The sequence below is a fragment of the Podarcis melisellensis genome (assembly GCF_964234715.1).
Source record: "Podarcis melisellensis genome assembly, chromosome: 7".
NCBI lineage: Eukaryota > Metazoa > Chordata > Lepidosauria > Squamata > Lacertidae > Podarcis > Podarcis melisellensis.
In genome coordinates, this window is record NC_138539.1 from 40,346,709 (window position 1) to 40,369,607 (window position 22,899).

Sequence of the window (22,899 nt, forward strand, 5' to 3'; positions counted from 1 at the left end):
CAGGAGTTTGCTTTTTAAGTGTATTCTATGCAGTTTTATTTTTTTAAGATGGTTCCTAAAATACACATTAATACTGTGTTGTTATCTTAGCTAAGCCACTGTATTTCATTGTATAACATGTCTATTGTATAACATTTTGACGGGAGAAAGTATTGCCCTTTTAATGAAACATTGGAACTGTCATACTAGATCTCATCCATTCCAGTAATCTGCTTCCAGTAGCTGCTAGCTAGAAGTTAGGGTGAAGATTGCCATACTCAGATTGTTCCCCAACCTTTGGTAGGCAGCAGTTTACTGCCTCTGAGATAGAAGTCTCATTCCTACTGTGGCATTGAAAGAGCTAGCTCAGGCATAGGCAAACTTGGCCCTCCAGATGTTTTGGGACTACAACTCCCATCATCCCTGACCACTGGTCCTGTTAGCTAGGGATGATGGGAGTTGTAGTCCCAAAACATCTGGAGGGCCGAGTTTGCCTATGCCTGAGCTAGCTTTCACAGATTTATCTAATCTTATAAAAATGACTGAGGAGGCCTCTCACTACTCACATAATTAGTAATTATTACTATTTTTTTGGTCAGGATATTGAGACTTTGGCATTTGAAAGTACCTAACGATATGTTCAATTTTTCAGATATTTGAAGGTCCGGTTTATGACTTGGTCATACAGCAGCTAAAGCAGCATCAGAATACCAAAGAGGACAAATTTATTGTGTGTCTGAATAAAGTGACAAAGAACTTCCCTTCTCTTGCTGACAGGTAAGTTGAGAACTCTCAATTGTTCTATACCATAGAGAGGTTCAGTTAGCTCAGCAGTGTTATAACTTCCTGTTCTTTTTGGTTCTTGTTCGTGGAAAGGTTTATGAATGCAGTCTTCTTCCTGATACCAAAACTTCATGGGGTGATGAAAACTTACTGCCTGGAGGTAGTAATGTGCCGTGCCCAAGAAATAGCGGATCTGTATTTACAGTTGAAGAGTAAGGATTTTACACAAGTCATGAGTCATAGGTAAGTAAGGGCATAACTATCCATATTTCTAGGCAGGTTCTTCTGTGCATGACACAGACGCTATAGGAACTCTGCACAAACCCTATTTTCTGCACAAGCCCTATCTGAGCAAATGGGAATGGCTCAAAATCACATTCTCTTTGGGTGCTGAAGATAGAAGGAGGTTTTTCACTGTTATCACTTTTCAGTTGGCATTTTTCAGAGAAAAATCCTCGCAAGTTCAGTCAAAAGTCTAGCTTTGCTGCACTTTTTGTATACATACTTATTGCTGTTGCAATGAAGTTATTTTTAAAATCCGTTTGACTGCACTTTTTAAAGTGAATAAAAATGCACTATAGGTTTTTTAAAAACCTTTTAAAATTAAAATCATAGATAAATTAAAAAATGTGTTTTTGTTTTTCTCTCCTAGAGACGACGAAAGGCAAACCATATGTATGGATATAGTATACAAGATGCTACCTAACCTGAAACCAGCTGAGGTACGAGAGCTTCTTCCTGCAGTAACTGGCTTCATCTCTCACCCGTCACCAGTATGTCGGGGGAGAATGTATGACATTCTCATGTGGCTATATGATAACTACAGGTAAGAATTCAACCACAGGTATTTTAAAAAGAAATCCTCCATTAAATTGTGTCGCCTGTTGCATGAGTGTGCTGCACATTGAAGTCATGATGTGGGGGAAAAATTCCAACTCTTGACATTTGAGAATTCTGAAGCTGTCTTAAGAGACTGATAGAGAAACCTATGGGCATATATCCTTGTGACCATCATGGAATACTGTGAAGTATTGCAGATTTTCCACTAACCTTTTGTGTTAGTGAGAAGGCAGTAGAAGAGTTGAACTGTTTTTCCTTGCTCTTTCCTCAGGGATCCTGAAAGCCAAGCAGATGAGGACTCTTCAGAAGTGTTTAAACTAGCGAAAGAAGTTCTGTTACAAGGACTGGTTGATGAAAATTCTGGACTGCAGTGAGTAATGTTTATTCCATGTGTGTGTGTGTGTGTGTGTTTAACTGAAAATCAAAGCCTTAAAAACTATTTAATTTCAGAAATCAGAATTATAACTTGAGTGTGTTGGGTGTCTGGGTTTGACGGCTTGGAAGGAAAGAAATGAGGTAAAGGTGGTTGTGTTTGCTTTTAAGTCTCTCCCCCTGCTGAATCTCATTTCTTTTCCTGTCTTCCTTTGGGCAGTACCAACTTGCCTCTCACTGTCACATGAAAACAAACTGAGAGGATAATGTATTCATTTTGTCAATGAGTGGAGTGTGCTGTCAGGTAGTATCCAACTAAACAGTTCCACTACTGTAAGGACTTTTAACTGAACAATGGAACTTCCCCACTGTGCCTAATGCATGACCTCTACATCAGCTCTGGGGGGGTTGGGGAACCCCTGGAACAGATTTAGGGGTTGTACAGGGGGAGGAGAGGGCAGGGAAGTTCCATTGCACAGCCAAAAGTCATTGCATTGGCAGAACAGTTTAGCTGGATACAACAAAGGAATTTACCACTAGGTTCGAGTCCTCGTTTTCCTGATTTTGCCTTGATAAAGTAAGAAATAAGGAATTGGATCTTGAAATGGTAATCTACTGGTAAAAAATAGGGGTGGGAAGATGGCTTTGCAATATTTGTTTCATTTTATTAAATATGTATACCACCCTTCATTCATAGATCTCAAGGTGCTTCACAGCATAAAATTACAATATAAAAACCACAGAATACATAATAAAAATAAGAACAACAAACAAATAATCCTCCCCCCCACAAGACATTTAAAAGGGCATTGGTTGAAGAGGAACGTTTTTGCCTGGTGCCTAATGATGGCAGCAGTCGAACTTCCCTGCATTCCACAAGTGGGGAGCCACTGCAAAAAAGGCCCATTCTCGTGTTGCAACCCCCGGACCTCATAGGATGATTTCAGGGTCTGGGTAGGTTCATGTAGCCCTGAGCCATTTAAGGTAATAATGGCTTGATAAATAAAACATTATTGAGCTTCCCATTGTTGTACTATGCTCTGTATTTCCTTTTACAGAATAATTGTCAGGAACTTTTGGAGTGATGAAACTAGGCTACCAGCCAATACCCTTGATCGAATGTTGACTTTGTTAAGCTCTTTATACTCTGTTAAAATTGAAACTCAGTATTTGAGCTTGGCTACGAATTTTCTGCTTGAGATGACCAGCAAGAGCCCAGATTACTCCAGAAAAATGTTTGAGTATCCGCTTTCGGAATGCAAATTCCAGGTGAATTTATTTATATATCTTTTTTTTATGGCTTCCCCATGACATTTGGTTGGCTGCTGGGAGAGCAGGATGTTGGAATAGATGGGCCATTGGCCTGATCTAGCAGGCTCTTCTTATGTATTTTTATATAGAATTATGGGGTAGTCTTCAGGATCCATCGCCCTTTAGTCCAGAGCCAGTAAAATCCATTGAATAGCTATTTGGCTGTCATTTACATTGGTCAGTTTCATACATTATTATTAATGATTACATTGGGAAAGGGGGATGTTTTTATAAAATGAAATGGATAGAAATCAGAGGGGGAAATGGAATTTGGGTTAGGAAATGACACCAGTTTAAAAATAAATGCCTAATGGGGCAAAATTTTATACCCCTCCGATCCGACTGGGTTTCCTCATCCACTCTGGGCAACTTACAGCAAAATATTAAAACAAAGAAGTACATTAAGATTTTGTCTAATAGTTTCACATGTAAACCTATCCTAGGCACATTTATTCCATTGTCCCACTGAGTTTAGTGGTATTTCAGCTGAATCAAATTCAATGACTTCAATGGGCAAAGATGGTCTCAGCACTGGGTTGTTGTTGTTTTTTACTTTCTAGGATTTTGCTATTGACTCAAGTTGGCAGTACCGAAGTACTGTTCTTACACCTTTGTTTGTGGAGTCTCAAGCTTCCCAGAATGCCAACAGGTATCGCTCACAGGAAGGATCTCTGGGTGGCCAGATAAGGGCTACACAGCAACAGTATGAATTTACTCCCACACAAAATGCCAGTAAGTTTTCCTGAAGCAGTAGTATTTAATGAAAAACTTAAAAGGGTTTGTGTATGGAATTCATGCTTCCATACATTCAAAAACTTGTGTGTATGGAGGTTTCTACCTTGGTTCTCGAACTCAATCCATTCTGGAAGTCTTTTTGACTTCCAAAACGTTCAAAAACCAAGGTGCGGCTTCCGATTGGCTTATTGGCCCCAGAAACAATGCTGACAGCCGAACGGACGTTGGGCTTCTGAAAAACATTCGCAAACTGGCAGTGGCATAGCGTGGGTTTTCAGCACCCGGGGCAAGGCAAGTAATTTGTGCCCCTAACCTGTGGATTTGCGCCCCCTAACCCCCAGATGTTGCGCCCGGTGCAGCCACCCCCCTGCACCCCCCACACTACGCCACTGTAAAGTGGAACAATTATTTCTGGGTTTGCAGCATTCGTGAGCCAATTTGTTCATCAGCTAAGCCATTTGGGAACCAAGGTACCACTGTACTTGCATATACTTTTGTATTTATTTATTTATTTATTTATGTCTGTGTGTAAAATCTTTGACCTCATATACTAAAAATATTAAGTATTTCAGTTTTCATACTGAACCTTCCCCTGATACTCTGTTTCTTTAACATCTATTTCTGGTTGTAACTTAGGCAAGTAAAAGAATAGTAGTGGCGGGGAGGGGGGCAACACATTATATTAAATGGAAAGAGATGTAATTATTAATGCTTTCTTCTTATTTCAGGTGGGAGAAGCTCTTTCAACTGGCTGATAGGAAACAGCGTTGACACTTTTTCAGAATACAGATTTCCTTCATCTTCTGAATCCCTGTCATCTTCGATGTTGTTCATTAACAAACGAGCTGACAAATCACACAGAACCGCCTTCAAACCTATAGGTCCTAATTTTGGAGAGAAAAGGCTGGGTTTGCCCGGTGATGAGGTGGATAGCAAAGCTCAAGGTACCACAGCTGTCAATGCAGATTTCTCCCTTACATCCTTAGTTAAAAGAAGCCTTCTTTATTATCTATGGCAAAGCAAAATACATAATGTCACCCATGAGTTTTGCTCAAGCAACCAGAAGAAATTGGTTTCAAGAGTTTAAGCCCTTACATTAGGAAAGTTCTTAAATCAAAGGGTTCATATGTCATCAAAATCCCTTTACAGGTCTTATATTATATTATGGTTGAGACTTTCCCACCCCATTGTTTATTTAGGAAAGTGTTGTACGCAAGTTATTAAATAGTAACTTTATGTATAAGTTTAAAAATAATTTTCCTTCTCTGTTGCTTAGGTATAGATGAACGATCAGAGATTCTGAGACTGAGGCAACGGTTCTTAAAAGACAAAGAAAAGCTTAGTTTGATTTATGCAAGGAAGGGCGTTGTTGAACAGAAAAAAGAAAAGGTTTGTTTCCTATAGTATAAATAATAAACAGAGGCTTAAACTGTTCTAGAGTGCTTCTACTGAAGTACCGCTTTAGGAACAGAGTGCCCGCATGCCTAGGAAGCAGATAGTTCAAGTGCCCCATAAGCAGTGGGATTGAGAGACCACCAAGGCACACGATTCCTCTCCTTCCTAAGAAGCGGTGAAGTATCTAGCTGGGCTCTTGACAGTGTGAGGCACTACAGAGATGGGACTGGAGTATCAAAGCTCCATTCTTTTTCTCTCTCAAATAAATGTGAGATGTTGGGGTCCCCCCCCAAGGAGATTGTGTTATGATCTTCCTGTTTTGTTGCTTGCTTTTCCAAAGCTGATCAGGAAGCTTGCCTATCAAGATTTTTCTGAGGACAGAAGTTGGCTGACTTGTGAAGGAAGCTATCCTTGCATGGGGCATGTGTGCCCCACTTGCTCCAGTAACTCAGGGCCACTCACATTAGCCTAATATATTTCCTGAGTGAAGAGGAACACACACAAACCCCATTTCATGTCTTACCCACTCTGAAGCAAATGCATTCCCTGAGTTCTGCTCTTCTTCATCACAATCCAGGGCTCTTCTTGCTTACTTGATGTAGTTCAGCTCGAAGCCTAAACCTTAGAATTGAACTTTTGGGAAGAATTGGAATATGTGACTTAAACTTGAGGTCATGCATTTTCTGCATCAACATTCTTGAGTGGTCAGCGCTCCCTTTGCGGGATCCACAAAAAGGAGATGTATATTTATTTATGTATTTATTTTGGAAATTTTTTAATTACTTTACATATAGAAAATATCAGAGCATCAGTAATACAGTAAAGCTGTATAAAAATACAATTCTACAGTGATCTGTTTTCATGGCTTGGGTTAATCATCTGGAAAGTCTTTTCTAAATACAGAAGTATTCAACAGGCATTGAAAAACATAGCATAGCCAATGTCTGTCTAATATACCCAGGGAGGGAATTTCACAAGGCAAGTGCTGCAGCACTTAAAGATTCTGCTCTAAGTACAATGGAGTGGACCTTGGGGGAATCAGACGCCATTAGGACAGCCTGTCCTGATGACTGCTGTGATCAAACTGGTATATAGGGCCCAAGAATATCTTGCAAGTAACCTGGTCCCAGGTTGGTTACGGCTTTTGTATGCAACTGGCAGAACCTTAACCCGTGGCTTAGTAGCTTATCAGCAGCCAATAATATAGCTCTCTCAGCAAAGGTGTTACATGCTCAATGTAGTAATCCATTCTCAATGTTACTGTAAGATAAGCTGAGTTTTTTTCTGTTCACCTCAAAACTAATTCAGAAGTGATCTATTGTTGCAGGAAATTAAAACCCAGCTAAAGATGAAACATGATGCTCAGGTCACTCTGTACAGGAAGTACAGGCAAGGCGACCTTCCTGACATCCAGATTGAATACAGCAGTCTTATTACCCCTCTGCAGGGCGTAGCTCAGGTATGCACTTTTATCCGTGTTACTTAACTGCTCCCCCCCCCTTTTTTGGTAACACAGTTTCAGTAAACGCATTTCAAAATTTGTGCAAGGTACTCGAATGTAAAGCTGTTCCTGTAAACTTATACGCTCCAGTTGCAGAAGCACCAGTGCAGTTGTACCAAGGATTCATTCTTTGCATTGTCAATTACAGAGAGACCCTATACTGGCTAAGCAGCTTTTCAGCAGTTTGTTTAGTGGAATTCTGGAAGAAATGAAAAAAATGAAAACTCTCCCTGAGAAGAACAATGTTGTCCAGCAGTTGCTTGAGGATTTCAACCACTTCCTGGCAACATCTGTGCTGTATTTCCCACCATTCATAGCTTGCATCCAGGTAGTGCTTTCTGCTTTGCAGTTTGAATGTTGTCCTGTTTTAGGCATATACACCAGGTTGGGGGGAAACCTTTTTGGCCCAGTGGCCAGATCTTTATTCCCTCCACCCACCATGAGGCATCTTTGACCAGTGGGTGGACCCACTCACCTGTCAACTATCTGGCTTCATAATGATGTTGACATATGTCAAAGTTCAGTGAAAGTCACTGTACAGCAGAGCTTTCCAAACTTTCATGTTGGTGATACACTTTTTAGACATACATCATTTCGTTACACAGTAATTCAGTTTTACTAGCAAACTGGAAGTTAAACTAACCCCTTTCCAGCCCCAGGAGGAGTGCGGGGAATGTTTGTGTGACACACCTACACACTGCAGCTGACATACTGATGTGTCGCAACACGCAGTTTGGAAAGCTCTGCTGTACAGCAACCACCTTTAAAGACACATATCTCAAATGTTGTCGTTTAGTTGTGTCTGACTCTTCATGACCCCATGGACCAGAGCATGCCAGGCACTTCTGTCTTCCACTGCCTCCCGCAGTTTGGTCAAACTCATACTTGTAGCTTCGAGAACACTGTCCAACCATCTCATCCTCTGTTGTCCCCTTCTCCTTGTGCCCTCAATCTTTCCCAACATCAGGGTCTTTTCCAGGGAGTCTTCTCTTCTCATGATGGTCGGTTAGAGGGAGCCCCTTTGAAGTTTCTGCACAGAGGAAAATGATCCAAAATGTCCCAAACACAGGAGCATTTCCCCCTCTACAAAGGAAGTAGTTTGTATTCAGAGCAGTGGGGAAGTGCTTTGAGAACAAACTACTTCCTTCAGGAAAAAAAAAAAAGAAATGCTCCAATGAAAGATGAGACATTTTTTTCTTTCCAAAGAAACTTGCCAAAGCCCCTTCTGCAGTGCTTCCCACATGTTTGTGTCACTTGATGTGACTTGAACAAAACAGGCTGGTGGGCCAAATTTGACCAGCAGACCAGAAAATTTCCACCACTTTTACAGAAGATATAAATGAGTACCAGCTAAAATTGATTAAAGATGACACCCTTCTTACTTAAATTTGTAATGTTAATATTTACCCAGGGATGTACTAGTTCTTCTCTACATTATAAAATTTACCTAGTTGGCTAATTTCTTTATAGACAACGGTGTTTAGTGTGGAACTGCCAGGCTCCATTCACTCACTTTCTATTTCATTCATTTTATTTGTATACCTGTTAACATCCATCTGCCTTGGGAGACACGCAAAAAAAACCCCCACAAAAAAACCATGATCAAAGTGGCTCACACCAATGAAACAGAGATGCATTTCAAACAATCACTATAAAAACAATTTGCTTGTGTCCAGTTATGACAGTGTTCTACATCTCCCTGTCTCTGCAGCTAATAATAATATGAACTGAGGCTAGGGAAATGCACAATATTATGATGTCAAGACATAAGTAAGTTGTCCTAGTTCTAGACATAACAGAGGGGGCTGTTGGATTAAATGGGTGTGTGTGTGTGAGAGAGAGAGAGAGAGAGAGAGAGAGAGAGAGAGTGTGACATGGCTTATTAAACATTACATATTAAGCTAACCTCAAAGTAATCCAATAGCTAATTATGGGTTTGGTGCGATAGGAAATGAGCTACCAACACAGAGAGCTGCTGGACCTCAGCCCTTCAAGTGTAAGCACTAGCTGCTTAGCAAGTTTGCAGCAGCCAGTGGGTATCCTGCTTCTTGAACAATCATTAATTCACCTTTCCCCTGAGGAGGAGGAGGAGGAGCCACCCTCCAAGAGGATTCGTGGAAAGACAGAACTTTCAGCCAATGTGATCAAATGGATTGAACTTGCCAAGTAAGCTACTTTCTTTCCCCTCTAGAGTTATGTTACTGTATGGTATGTTTTTAAAATTGATTGTATATATATAAAAAACCCTATAAGTAGTAGTATTTTTGCAGCCATTTATATAACACTTATTGAATTAGTATTTTCTCAATAGTGATGCTGTTGGATTAGGACTGAAAACAAACCCATGTTCTAATGTTTACTCAACAGTGATACTCACTGGATTACTTTGAGCTGCCCTGGGGTGGCTAAACCAGGGGCTGTATACAGCCAAGAGGTTTTGGGTGGCAAATTCTGTGTGGTGTATATGTGTAAATATATATGAGGGGGAACTCCCCTACTTTCCCCAAGCACCCTAGTGTAACCTTCACCACTTCTAAGTCATTTGGAGCTTCTAAAAAAACCTTTAATGGAATCTTTCCTGCTGCTTTATTAACAGTGCTACTTTTTAGCCTATTCTTTTCACTTCTCTTCATTGCTGTCCACATTATTTGTTGTGCAGTGATGTCTTCAGTAGCTGATGACAAACTATCCTTCTTGATTACCTGCAAAGACACCAGAGCAAGAAAAACAATGCAAGCAGCAGTGAACAGAAATAAGGGAGTCAGCACCACATATTGATTGTAATGGTTATCAAATTTAATGTATTTGGGGATAGGGAAGACAGTTTCTGAAAGAAGATGTAAAATAATCACATAAAAATACAGGCAACGTTCCAATTATGTGCATTCTCTTTGTTTGCGACCATGCACACATGTGCCAAGTACCTGGAAGTGGTACCCAGAAATGTTCAACTGAGCCCCGCCATTCCTCCGGCACACGGGACGTGGAGGGGCGGTGTAGCTGACGAGCTGACGTGTGCAGGGCAGAAGCTTTACTGTGCATGATAGCTGGGATGACTCAGCTCAGGCTCCTGAAGGCCAGAGGGATGGAGGGGCTTGGTTGAGGAGGGCTCTCCAGGGTGCTCCCCATTTTACACGATTTCACATACATGCTTGAAATGACCTCGGGGCCATTGCTTATGGAAGTTAGGATAACATGTACTTAAGCAATAAGCATTCAGCTGTATCCTGGACTTTCCCCCCACTTTCTAGGCTTTATCGATCAGTTGGAGATTATGATGTTCTGCGGGCTATTTTTAGTGGAAAGATTGACACTAAGGAAATTACTCAGAAAGCTCTATTAGCAGAAGCAAAAAATGATTATGCTGAAGCAGCGAAGCAATATGATAAGGTATGCTTTTCATACGAAGTCTTGCTTTCAAGTAGGAAGAAAAGTCTCACTTGCTTTCAAGTCTGAAGAAAAAATAAGTAATTGTTCAGGCTGAATATGGATTTTTAAAAGGTTCTTCTAATCATCATTTCTCTGCTTTAGCCAGGATAATTTTCTTCATGACTGAGGAAAAGGAGAGGCATGAATTGCACATAAATGTGTTAAGACTTTGAAAGCTTTTCAATGCAGCTTTATATTCATTAGCAGAGGTAGAAGAGAGTTTGATTTACTGACCTCTAAGGTACCCCTAAGGTGTACTCAGAGTATTGATTAATGGAGGGTCAGAGTAATTGGTGCAACACCAACATAGGTTGGAAGGCTAGGCAGGGTGCGCAGTGTGTGTGTGGTGGGGGGGAATCCCATTGATAGGAATTCTATCAGCCCTCCCATGAAGCCATTCTGAGAACTCAATTTCAGGGATTTCTCCTGGTGTTGGGCCAGAGAAACAAAGCAGGGATTCATTTTGCGTACCACCCTCCCTGTTGCCCGATACCCTCCCTGCTTAAACTGGTCGAGATGGTTTCCTGAGTTCTCTTCTTCTTCTTATCCCTTTCTTTCATTAGTTAACAGTTTGCTTTCAGTGTTTCGTCTGTTAACTTGTTAGTCTATATATTGTTGGATATGCTTAAAAACAAAGGAGTGTTGCTGTATTTAAAAATTAGTTTTGTTAAAGGAGCATCTCCATTTTGGCAGTTATCCAGAAATATTATATGACTGGTAGTTCTGCTTTTATGGGAGGGGCTGTCTTTCATGCATGCAGCACAAGCTTTGCATGCCAAAAGGTCCTTGGCATCTCTAGGTGCAGCTGGAAAAGATGCCTGTCTAAAATCAGCATTGGCGGTTGTGATCTAGATGGGCCAATGGTTGGGCTTGGTATTCGGCAGCTTCCTTTGCTCCTGGGTCACGCGGTGTTGTTGTTTTTGCACAGGTATCAGAACTGTTATGGAAGAGCAAATTGGCTATGAATTCATAATTGTGTACAGATAAATGACTAGCTAATCACTGAGATACACATGCATTTGTTTCTACAGGCACTCTCTGTGCAAGACTGGCCTGATGAAGAACCAACAGAAGCGGAAAAAGATTTTTGGGAGCTTGCATCTCTTGAATGTTATAACCGCTTGACAGAATGGAAGTCTCTGGAATACTGTTCGACTGTAAACATTGATAATGGACAGCCCTCAGACCTAAATAAAACATGGAGTGATCCATTTTATCAGGTTTTCAAACATACGTATATATATTCCATTCTGGCTACGTTGCACTTGTTCATTGCATCTGTCTGCTTATATGTCAGGGCCAAACTGCATGCAATAATGGAGATTTGTGATTCATCTCTGTGTTTTCCTACGACAGGTCTAACATCAGCTTCTGGGGTTTGTGGGGTTTGAGTATGCAAGTTTGTGTGTGTGTGTGTGTGTGTGTGTGTGTGTTCGTGCGCTGCAGGGGGGGGAGTTAAGTATTCTCCTCCCCCTGCTGCTGCTCCAGAAAAACTGGCTACCCTAGTACCAGCTGTGTTTCAATTTATTTTCATTCTTTTCTTTAAAAAAAAAGGGTTTTGAGATCAGTCATGGATCTGCTGCGTAATGTGTCATTTGGTCTTTCCCTGTGGGAAGAGCTCTCAACCTAATATTAGTCTTGTGTGGAAGAATCTCACTGTTAGTATGTATTAAAATATTAAACGAAAGCACCAAATGCAGCAGAGGACATTAACGTTTTAATATAAATATAATTAAGTGAAATATAATCCAAGATAATGCAATCAGGTCATGAATGCTATTTCAATGTAATAAAACTAATTTCAAATTCCCACCACTTTAGGAAACCTATCTGCCATACATAATTCGCAGCAAACTGAAGCTTCTCCTTCATGGTGCTAATGACCAGTCTTTACTGACGTTCATTGATGAAGCTATGAAGACTGAACAGAAGAAAGCTCTAATAGAAATGTATTACAGCCAAGAGTTGAGTCTTCTCTACATTCTACAGGATGATTTTGACAGAGCCAAATATTATGTCAATAACGCTATGCAGGTTTTCATGCAGGTAAGGATCACATACATCTGGTGTGAAAAGTCAGTAGATAACTGATAAAAGTTCATTGCTACTGCAGGATTATGTCACTCTCCACTGCCTCCTTGGGAGATAAAAGGGGATAAAATGGGTTCAGGTTTAAAGTCTTGATTCCCTGAGATGTTCAGGGCTTGCTAACTGCAGAATGTGTAAGGAAAAGCATAGCATAAAGGAAAATACACTAATTGTTGTACAGGAATTCAAATGGAAATGTTGTCTACTCCACAGAACTATTCCAATATCGATTCACTGTTGCACCAGAGTCGACTGACCAAGCTGCAGTCCGTTCAGGCTTTAACAGAAATACAGGACTTTGTCAACTTTATGGGCAAGCCAGGTAAGTTTTTTCAACTTCATGCAGTGCTTTCACATTGTTGTAGTAGACTTGTAAATCTGGAGGGAAATTAATCCCAACTCGGAGGTATGTATCTTTCATTTTGCACCTACAAAAATGTACAGAATAGCTATAATGATATTGGATGTCACCTTTTCTTGATAGTGGCTACTACTACAGGTTTTTTTTTATCACTTTGTTCTGATGCATGTGTATTTCTGTATTTAAGCTACTCTTCTGTTTTAAACTACTGTTCTTCTATGCCACATCATGACCTGTTTTGACATTCCGGAAGCTGACAGAACCAGCTTCCACTGAACTCCTGTTTATAAAACAAATATGCATACAAACAATTCAACATCAGTAACTGGCCATGCTAGTTATTTAGGATTTTGACGTGTTTCTTATGCTGCATTATCAGGTTGCAGGTGTAATTTTTAAACTTTGTATTCTTTCCTCCAACAAATGGTTCTTAGGTAATATAGGTTCTCAGGCATCACTTAAGAGACTTCTTAGTATTTGGACAAACAGATATCCAGATACCAAAATGGATCCTATGAACATTTGGGATGATATCATTACAAATCGGTAAATAAAGGTTGATCTTGATTATTTGTGATTGCATATATCTATTAAACATTCAGTCATTTAATATGTTCCCAGTGAAATTGTTCTTGCACTGTCTACAACTATTTCTGTAATTAATCATTTCTGTTGATACAGTCATGACAGTTCAAGGATGGGTTTTGCATGTTATATACCCACAACATTCAGTTGTTTATTTAATCCATATTCCTCCTCTTCCAACTTTTCATATAGAAAAAGAAGAGTAAGGACTGAAATGTCTTCTGTGGTTCCAGTTCTGTTTCTGTCAACGTTATATTATTTTCCTTATGTTTCTGCAGATGTTTCTTTCTTGACAAAATTGAGGAGAGACTTCCTAAAACGAGTCTGGAAGACAGTATAGAAGTGGATGGAGGGGGAGATGCTAGTTTCAAAATGGAAGTGGACCATGAGGATGAAGATATACACTCACTGATTAGAAACTGCAAATTTACCATGAAAATGAAAATGATAGAGAGTGCCAGGAAACAGGTGCCTATGTCCTGTTTAGCAGCCCTTAATCCATTATAAAAACATAAAAAGTAGATTTGGATAATGCATGCTTCTATTTCCCTTTTCTTACCTTCATATTGAATAGATTTGCCTTTCCTCCATATCCTTTGCTGTTTTTTACTGACGTTTCTCTCCACACACCCTCCCTTTGAAATGTTAATGCAGAACAGCTTCTCGGTAGCCATGAAACTTCTGAAGGACCTGCATGCAGATTCTAAGACAAGAGAAGACTGGCTTGTGAGATGGAACCACAGCTATTGTCGCTTCAGCCACAGCCGAAGCCGAAGCCAGAGTAGTCCTGAACAAATACTTACAGTACTCAAAACCACCTCCCTTCTAGGTATGTGTTTCGTGGAGGGGTCTACTATGCATAATGCAATCGTGCTTGGTTAAGAGAGAATCTTAACTGTGCTTTCTGCATATATCATATTTGTAACAGAGTGTCGGTTTTACAATGTTTGGTCCAACAGATGAGGATAAAATGGGCAGCTTGAGCAGCAGTGCCTTAACCTACCGCAACCAAAACCACCTCTTGGGTACCACTTTCCACATCATGGCCAGTGCCCTTTGCAAGGATCCAGGGTGTCTTGACCAAATCGAGGAAGAGAAAGCTAAAAAGGTCTTAGTGCTTTCAGGAGAAAAGCCTGATAATATTGAAAAGGTAAGTTCTTTTTCTCTCAGAATTGCTAAACAAGTGACTGAAGGTACAACTTGATTTTCTTCTTTCTTGCCCTAATCAATTATCTCAGAGGTTTTCAACCTTTTTTGGGTCCACGGCTCCCTTAATCAACTACATTCTTTCTGCGGCACTCCTGTGGGGCTCAGGAGCCCAGTTGTGTCACCCCTTGCCTGCAAAGCTGGCAGCCTCTCACCCTTTTTCAAACACCCTCCCTTGTGGAGTCTTCCCTCAGCCTCCTCTCCTCTCCCCTCTCCTTAGGAGTCCTCTGGGCAGCTGCAGCTGCCGCCTCTGGTCTCTGAGCTGCCTCCCTACCCCAGGAGCATGGGAAGCACCCCCTGACCAGCCCCAGAAGCACCATTCAGCTGGGGAGCTTGTCACTAGAGCTGTTGCAACAAACAGCTGTGCAAGCCTTTAACAGGCAGAGATGCAAGAGGGCATCAGAGGAATGGAGGGAATGAAGGAGGAACAGAGGCCAGTCTTGCCCGCAGCACCCCTGACCATCATTCAAGGCACCCCAGGCTGCCACAGCACACTGGTTGAAAACCACTGGATTATATCATATCTATTATATAATAATAAAATGTTATAGTGATTTCAGAGAGCCAGTGTGGTGTAGTGGTTAGAGTGGTGGACTCATAATCTGGTGAACTGGGTTCGATTCCCCACTCCTCCACATGCAGCTGCTGGGTGACCTTGGGCTAGTCACACTTCTCTGAAGTCTCTTAGCCTCACTCACCTCACAGAGTGTTTGTTGTGGGGGAGGAAGGGAAAGGAGAATGTTAGCCGCTTTGAGACTCCTTAGGGTAGTGATAAAGCGGGATATCAAATCCAAACTCTTCTTCTTCTTCTTCTTCTTCTTCTTCAGTGGAACTTACTAATTCCATGCCACGAAATCCTCTTACTGGTTTCTGGATGGCACTCTCTGCACCAGTGAATTTTATGCTGCACTGGTTCATCTTAAGGCTTCTGCCTCACCATACCTGTAGCGGGAATAGGCAGGGACTTGCAGGGATGACGTTTCTCCTGTGCTCTCCATCTTCCTCCTCCTTGCTGTTCCTAGCAGTAGCCAGATGCCATTAAGAATCTCACAAATGCAAGGAACACGACAAGGCTGTCCGATCTCCCCGTTATTATTTATTTCGGTCCTGGAAGTGCTCTTGAACATGATTAGAGGGGACAGGTTGGTGGAAGGGATACAGGTCGGAGCGAAACAATATAAACTTAAAGCGTTTGCAGATGACTTAGTTTTGACATTACAGGAGCCAGAATCTAGTACGAAAAGAGTACTACAACTAATTCAAGACTTTGGTCGGGTGGCGGGATTTAAACTAAATAAGCAAAAAACTAAGGTGTTGGGAAAAAACTTGACAGATATTGAGTCGGAACGGTTTCAGAGAGAGACAGAGTTAACTGTGGTTAAGAAAGTCAAATACCTAGGGGTAAACATAACAGCAAAAAATCTGAGTCTGTTTAAAGATAACTATGAAAAATGTTGGTCTGAAATTAAGAGAGACTTGGATAGCTGGTCAAAATTAAAACTTTCATTGTTAGGTCGAATAGCTGCTATCAAGATGAATGTATTGCCAAAAATGTTGTTTTTGTTTCAGACATTGCAGATTGTAGATAAAACGGAGTGCTTCCGGAAGTGGCAGAAAGATATCTCTAAATTTGTCTGGCAGGGCAAAAAGCCCAGAATTAAGTTTAAGATACTAACGGACGCAAAAGAAAGAGGGGGCTTTGCCCTGCCAGACTTAAAGTTGTACTATGAAGCCGCAGCTTTCTGCTGGCTAAAAGATTGGCTACTTCTTGAGGACACGGACGTGCTGGATTTGGAAGGTTTTAACAATGCATTTGGATGGCATGCATACTTATGGTATGATAAGGTTAAGATTAACAAGGTCTTTAAGAACCATATTGTCAGAAAAGCAATATTTAATGTCTGGACAAGATACAAAGACTTATTAGAGAACAAAACACCGAGGTGGCTGTCACCCTTGGAGGCTAAGGCCCGAAAAAGACCTAATATGGAGGCCAATTGGCCAAAATATTGGGAAATGCTAGAAAGAGATGGAGACAATTGGAAACTGCAGAGTTTAGAGAAAATGAAAGATAAAGTGCGAGACTGGTTACACTATGCTCAGATTAAAGAAGTGTTTAAGAATGATAAAAAGTTAGGATTCCAGGTGGAGAAATCGAAATTGGAAACAGAATTGTTAGAACCTAAGACCAAGGTACTTTCAAAAATGTATAACTTGCTGCTGAAATGGAACACACAAGACGAAATGGTTAAATCGGCTATGATAAAGTGGGCTCAGGATATTGGGCACAACATTATGTTTGAGGACTGGGAAAGGTTATGGACCACTGGGCTGAACTTCACAGCATGTAATGCTCTGAAGGAAAATGTAATGAAAATGATATATAGATGGTACATGACCCCAGTGAAATTGGCTAAAATATACCATTCGTCTGATAATAAATGTTGGAAATGTAAGGAAAATGAAGGAACATTCTTTCACCTCTGGTGGACCTGTCCTAGAGTGAAGGCCTTCTGGGAAATGATATATAATGAGTTAAAAAAGGTGTTTAAGTATACCTTCACCAAGAAACCAGAGGCCTTCCTTCTGGGCATGGTCGGCCAGAACGTGTTAAAGAAGGACAGAACATTTTTTATGTATGCTACAACGGCGGCAAGGATACTTATTGCTAAGAACTGGAAAACCCAAGATCTACCCACACTGGAAGAATGGCAGATGCAGCTGATGGACTATATGCAATTAGCGGAGATGACGGGCAGAATCCGTGACCTGGGAGAGGAGAGGGTTGAAGAAGACTGGAAGAAATTCAATTTATTTACAAAAGTATTGTAATCTGGTTGAATCTTAACAAGGAAGTCAGAGTAGAAATAACTGTCTACCATTAAATTACAATTTTATATTTGAGTATAACCTAAATATTGGATTTAAGATCATAAACAAGATGATAATTTGCTTGGAAAAATTTGTTTGTAATGATGAAAGTGGAAGCGGGAGACGTGAGGGAGTCCACAATAGAATGAAAGGATGTTATGAAACTTATTTTGTTTGTTAAATATGCATTTGTATGAAAAAAACTCAATAAAAAATTATATATATATATAAAAAAAGAATCTCACAAATGCAGCACAGTGGTTGCCATCACATCTTGTAGCAATGAATCTCTGTAAGTTAATTTTTGCATTGCATGAAACGGTATTTTCCAGTTGTACATACTTTAATTTCTATCAACTGATTTTATTTACTGGCCCAAGTTCTAGGTGCTGGCAGCAGCAGGAGGGCACACTTCCACAGCCCAAGGTTTTTTGGGGGCGGGGGGGGGGGGTTGAGGAATGTGCTCTGGCCATGAACAGTTCTGTATCACACTTTTAAAGCTGTTCCTGCTTTCCTTCTTTGAACCTTTTCTTTCCTCCTGCCTCCTATTTCTGTGCCTGTGCCTTAGTATCTGTCTGCCTTAAAAGCACTTTGTAGTCTTGATTTAAGAAATCATTTATAATCTTGTTGCCTTAACATGCTTTTATTTAGATTCTAAATTTAAGTGCCCACTTCTGTGACTCTTGAACTTGGTTCTGGGATTTCTGATTTGTTGTAATTTCAGGTTATAGCAGGTTTGAATAAGAGGGCGTTCCAATGCTTCAGCAAGGCTGCAAGGAAAGCTGAAGAAGAGGTACAGTCCATCTCATCTGAACACATAGATACAAAGGGTGTCATAGATGCTTATATGACATTGGCTAATTTCTGTGACAGTCATCTCCGGAAGGAAGAAGAAAGCTCAGCAGGTGAGATAAAAGAGGGGTTGTTCATGCCAGTTATGCAGCTATGACAAAGATAGATTGGTGGGTGGGTATATATTTAAGGCCACAGTGATGCATTCTTCTTGGACAGTTAAATCTACCCCAGTTGAACGTTTTGATAATGATGAGAGCTAGTATATCTAACATCAGGTTGGATTTTAGTTTTCATGTTTGTTCTGGTAAGGTACATTTCATCCCTTACCACAGTGATCTGTTCCTACAAATGTTTTCCCTAACCAAAACAGAAGTAAAATCAACTCATGGTGGTTTTACATCATCAGAAAATAACACATTATTCACCTATCAATTCTAAAATATAGACACTTTTACTCTTGCAAGATTGAATGTATTGCCCTCCGCTGTACTTGAGAGACGATTCCAAACGAAAAATGATTATGTCCCTGTGGAAATGGCAGTACTGAATCGGTGCCACATGCCCTTCTGGCTTGCACTCTTTATAAAGACTTGAGGAATGAGGTTATCACCCCTCTTTTATTGTCCATTCCGGGTCGCCCAGCCACTGCCACAGTGTCCTTTCTCTTGGCAGATCAAGATGAGCAGGTGATAGCAAAGGTTGCAAGGTTTTGATGCTGGGGCAATTAGAATAAGATCTACTATTTGACTACTGATTCAAAACCCTAAAATGTATTTTATATAATTGACTTTTTATTTCTATTCTTTGTATATCATATTGTTTTATTGCTATGGCCGATGGCTGATGCAAATAAAGATTCATTCATTCATTCACATGCTATTCAATCTTATATAAAACAATTATTTGGAATATTTATAAACCACTAAACATTATAAAAACCATAGTGGTATACAACAATAAAACAATACAACTAAAACAAGTAAAAACTGATAAAATAGTCATTTAAAAAACAACAATGAGATACTGCCACTTGAGTCCTGAGATGGTTACAAAAACAACAGGTTACAATTAAAGAAATGGATTTAGCATATACTGTGCTCCAAAGTGCTAGATGCCCCCAAACCATCAGTTTTGTAAACTTCATTCTGGCCAACCATCAATATTGAGTCCTGAGGTTATTGTCTCATGGAGAGAATGTTAGAATACCCACATATGCAAAATGCTTAGAGCAGTGAGCTGCATTATCACAGACTAAATGTCTGAAAGAGGCCAAACAGAGTTAGCTGTTGTTTTTAAATATATAGGCTTTGACAAGGTACTTCATTGAAATACAGTTTTTCATTGAACTTTGCAAACTATGGCTTTCTGTTTGTCTTCTTGTGTCTTGTCAGATATGAATGCTGTGGATTTGCAGGCATTTCCAGCCATTGTGGTGGAGAAAGTCATCAAAGCTCTAAAACTGAATTCTGAAGAAGCCAGGTTGAAATTTCCCAGGCTGTTGCAAATTGTAGAAAAGTACCCAACAGAGACTTTGGGCCTCATGGCACAAGAGGTGAGCCTTCCCTTCCCTGTGGGCAAACAAAAATATAAGGTTGGTTTTGATATGACATAAAATTATTCAGGGTAGTAAAAATAAGAAGGGATTGCAAAGAGCTTTGAAAGGATCTCTCCAAACTGGGTGAGTGGGCAGTAAAATGGTGCAAATGCAGTTCAGTGTAAGGAAGTGTAAAACTGCTTTCGCAGCTGAACACAAGATTTACTTTTTTTATTCCCAGTTTAGTTAAGAATTCTTGTTTATTTCTGTGTTAATGTTCTTGGAAATGTGCTGTAATGTGCTTTGGCAAAGTCAACACTTGATGCAATTTTGATATCATCCATGCACACTACCGGACGAAAGTTACAAGAGGGTAAATGCTGCATTTTATTCTGTTGGTTCAGCTGAGATGGGTAGAAGAAATGTGTATTGTTTGCTTTTCGCCACCTTCACATACATTACATGTTTTTTAAACAGATTTCCTCAGTACCCTGTTGGCAGTTCATTGGCTGGATCAGCCAGTTGATGGCGATGCTTGACAAGGAGGAAGCAATTGCCGTACAACATGCAGTGGAAGAAATTGCCAACAACTACCCACAGGCCTTAGTATATCCTTTCATGATCAGCAGTGAGAGCTTCTCTTTCCAGGAAACTGTCGTGGGCCATAGGAATAAGGAGTTTGTAGCAAGGTGAGGATGTTGAGCGATACATTTTTGGAAGCAAATAATCTTTATTGCTGGTAACAAGAAATTATACATTCCAAAAAGCACATACACCAGTCACAAGTTTACAGTATAGTACATTTTAAATTGAAGCGTGGGAGGTAGGCATTGTATCTTAAGAAATATAGGCGTTTCCCTTTTCTGCACTTCCTTAGCTGTTAAAGAGTTCCAATTTTGTAACATACTTCTCAGCAAAATTAAAAGTAACAGCTGTTTTTTTTTTTCATCCTCTTCTGTTGGGTGGTGTCCAATGCTTGCTTTCTACTGAGAGAAAGCCTCCGACTATGGAATGGTAGAGGGAGGCAATTTTCAGCGATGCTTCTTTCCCCTTGCAGTTCCCCACTCCCTCCAATATGTTCTGGAGAATCCCTCCACCCTATATAGCAAATTTTGAGAGGGATAGGTGGCAAGGCAGAGCAGGAATTGCTATAAACTGCTTCCTGCCCCTATTCCACCAGCTGGTGTGTTTTCTGTCAGTAGAAGGAAAGCCTTGGATGCCACTTGGTCAGTCATTATGAAGCTTGCTTCTGGTGCTTGTGCCTGAGGCATCCAGTCCCACCTAATTTGCTGAGGGAGCTGTTCTAAGTTATTGCAGGCTATAAATTAGATTCACATGTTTTGTTTCATGCTTGCTCAGAGGTGCATGCTTGCTTTTGCTTCTCTTCTGCTTAGCAGCAGGATGGAAATAGGGAGGAACCTTGCCTAGCCAGTACAAGTCTGGATCACATATCCTCACTGCCTAGGCCAGGGGGTGGGGGACAGTTAACCCATTTTAACCTAAATTACCAGGAAGGACGCAGGTGGCGCTGTGGTCTAAACCACTGAGCCTAGGGCTTGCCGATCAGAAGGTCAGCGGTTCGAATCCCTGTGACGGGGAGAGCTCCTGTTGTTCGGTCCCAGTTCCTGCCAACCTAACAGTTCGAAAGCACGTCAAAGTGCAAGTAGATAAATAGGTACCGCTCTGGTGGGGAAGGTAAATGGCGTTTCTGTGCGCTGCTCTGGTTTCTCCAGAAGCGGCTTAGTCATTCTGGCCACATGACCCGGAAAAACTGTCCGTGGACAAACATCAGCTCCCTCAGCCAATAACGCAAGATGAGCACTGCAACCCCAGAGTCGTTCGTGACTGGAGGGGTCCTTTTTACCTAAATACCTCAAGCACACTCACCATTAAGTAATAAATATTCTGTTTTAGTATTGCAGTTTAAGAAAGCTTCTTTGGTGTTTTATGGAGGAATTGAGCTATATTATCTATCCACAAAGCAGAAGAGAATGCTTCTGTGGTTATATTTCCTCTTCCCTTTGTGATTTATTCTTTTAGGTTGAAGAACAAATTGGACAGAGGAGGAGTGGTGCAAGGTTTTGTCCATGCCCTCGAGCAGCTGTCCAACCCTGCAATGCTCTTCAAGGTACAATGACTGAATTCTTCATACTCTGAGGGGATGTGTGATGTTTAAATGCATGCATGTGCTTTTTGAGTGTTGAGGGCACACCTGAATAATTATCGAAGCAGCCCGGTTTCCATTAGTAGCTGCTATGTTTTAACTTTTGTCCTTTGGTTGGATGCGAGACGTGGTAAAGTGGTGTTATTCTGGATTCACAGGATTGGACTGAAGATGTTAGAAATGAGCTGGGGAAAACTAAGAAGAGTAAAAATAACATCCAGGAGTTGTATGATGGAATGTTCCAGAATCTGGGAAATTTACAAGCTCCAGGTCTCGGGTTGTACAGAAAGAAGTTCATTCAGGCATGTATTAATAGCACCTTTGCTTGAATGTTTTACATGTATAGCAGGAAAGTTAAAATATAATATGGAAAACCTGAATTAAATAATTGCATTTTATTATGGCCCTGAACATGCCTTGCACATCTGTATAGGCTTTAGAAATGGATGTTGTAGTTAAGTGTATTATTTGTCACCACAGTCCTTGACCCTTTGTGTCATGGAACATTAGCAAGAATTAAAACAGTTCTAAAGGAGTGCAATCTGTGGTTCGTAAGATCAGGAATATGATTTCCAGTTCTAGCCCAAGTATAGCCACTGGTACTTTTGTTCTACTACAGAGACGTAACTTGTCCTTCATCAGCATTCACAACTTCTGTAGGTTTTCTGGGTTTATCCATAGGAACAGCTGAGACATATGTAAGTCAGTGCTGAACAGAGCTTAGTAAGAATTGTGGTTCTACCAATTTGAGATACTAGTAGCTGGCTGCTATGTTATAGGCATTGCATAGGAGTATGTCAAACACCTGCCTGTGATAGGGTGCAAGAGAAAGTTCTGGCATTTCACCAAGTGGTATTTCCTCCTCATTCAGCTATATCAAGTGGTAAACTAGTTTAAGTACTTTGGCTGTTAACAAGAGTGACAAATTATTGTGTGATTAAATTTCTGCT

At 40.6% G+C, this 22,899-nt stretch overlaps 1 protein-coding gene across 1 annotated transcript in view; it reads left to right on the top strand.

Moving 5' to 3' along the window:
• PRKDC (protein kinase, DNA-activated, catalytic subunit) overlaps positions 1-22,899 on the top strand; it is an 83,010-nt gene that overhangs the window by 47,193 nt on the left and 12,918 nt on the right. The window contains exons 53-76 of the mRNA XM_081918479.1: positions 632-756; positions 856-1,005; positions 1,415-1,588; positions 1,874-1,972; positions 3,033-3,243; positions 3,846-4,017; positions 4,749-4,964; positions 5,297-5,409; positions 6,743-6,874; positions 7,065-7,244; positions 8,865-9,082; positions 10,168-10,306; positions 11,377-11,565; positions 12,167-12,391; positions 12,647-12,755; positions 13,229-13,340; positions 13,658-13,847; positions 14,034-14,208; positions 14,339-14,529; positions 18,181-18,361; positions 19,643-19,803; positions 20,263-20,474; positions 21,826-21,913; positions 22,108-22,251. Coding sequence (XP_081774605.1) covers positions 632-756; positions 856-1,005; positions 1,415-1,588; positions 1,874-1,972; positions 3,033-3,243; positions 3,846-4,017; positions 4,749-4,964; positions 5,297-5,409; positions 6,743-6,874; positions 7,065-7,244; positions 8,865-9,082; positions 10,168-10,306; positions 11,377-11,565; positions 12,167-12,391; positions 12,647-12,755; positions 13,229-13,340; positions 13,658-13,847; positions 14,034-14,208; positions 14,339-14,529; positions 18,181-18,361; positions 19,643-19,803; positions 20,263-20,474; positions 21,826-21,913; positions 22,108-22,251 — 3,906 coding nt within the window. The remainder of the gene's footprint in view (positions 1-631; positions 757-855; positions 1,006-1,414; positions 1,589-1,873; positions 1,973-3,032; positions 3,244-3,845; positions 4,018-4,748; positions 4,965-5,296; positions 5,410-6,742; positions 6,875-7,064; positions 7,245-8,864; positions 9,083-10,167; positions 10,307-11,376; positions 11,566-12,166; positions 12,392-12,646; positions 12,756-13,228; positions 13,341-13,657; positions 13,848-14,033; positions 14,209-14,338; positions 14,530-18,180; positions 18,362-19,642; positions 19,804-20,262; positions 20,475-21,825; positions 21,914-22,107; positions 22,252-22,899) is intronic.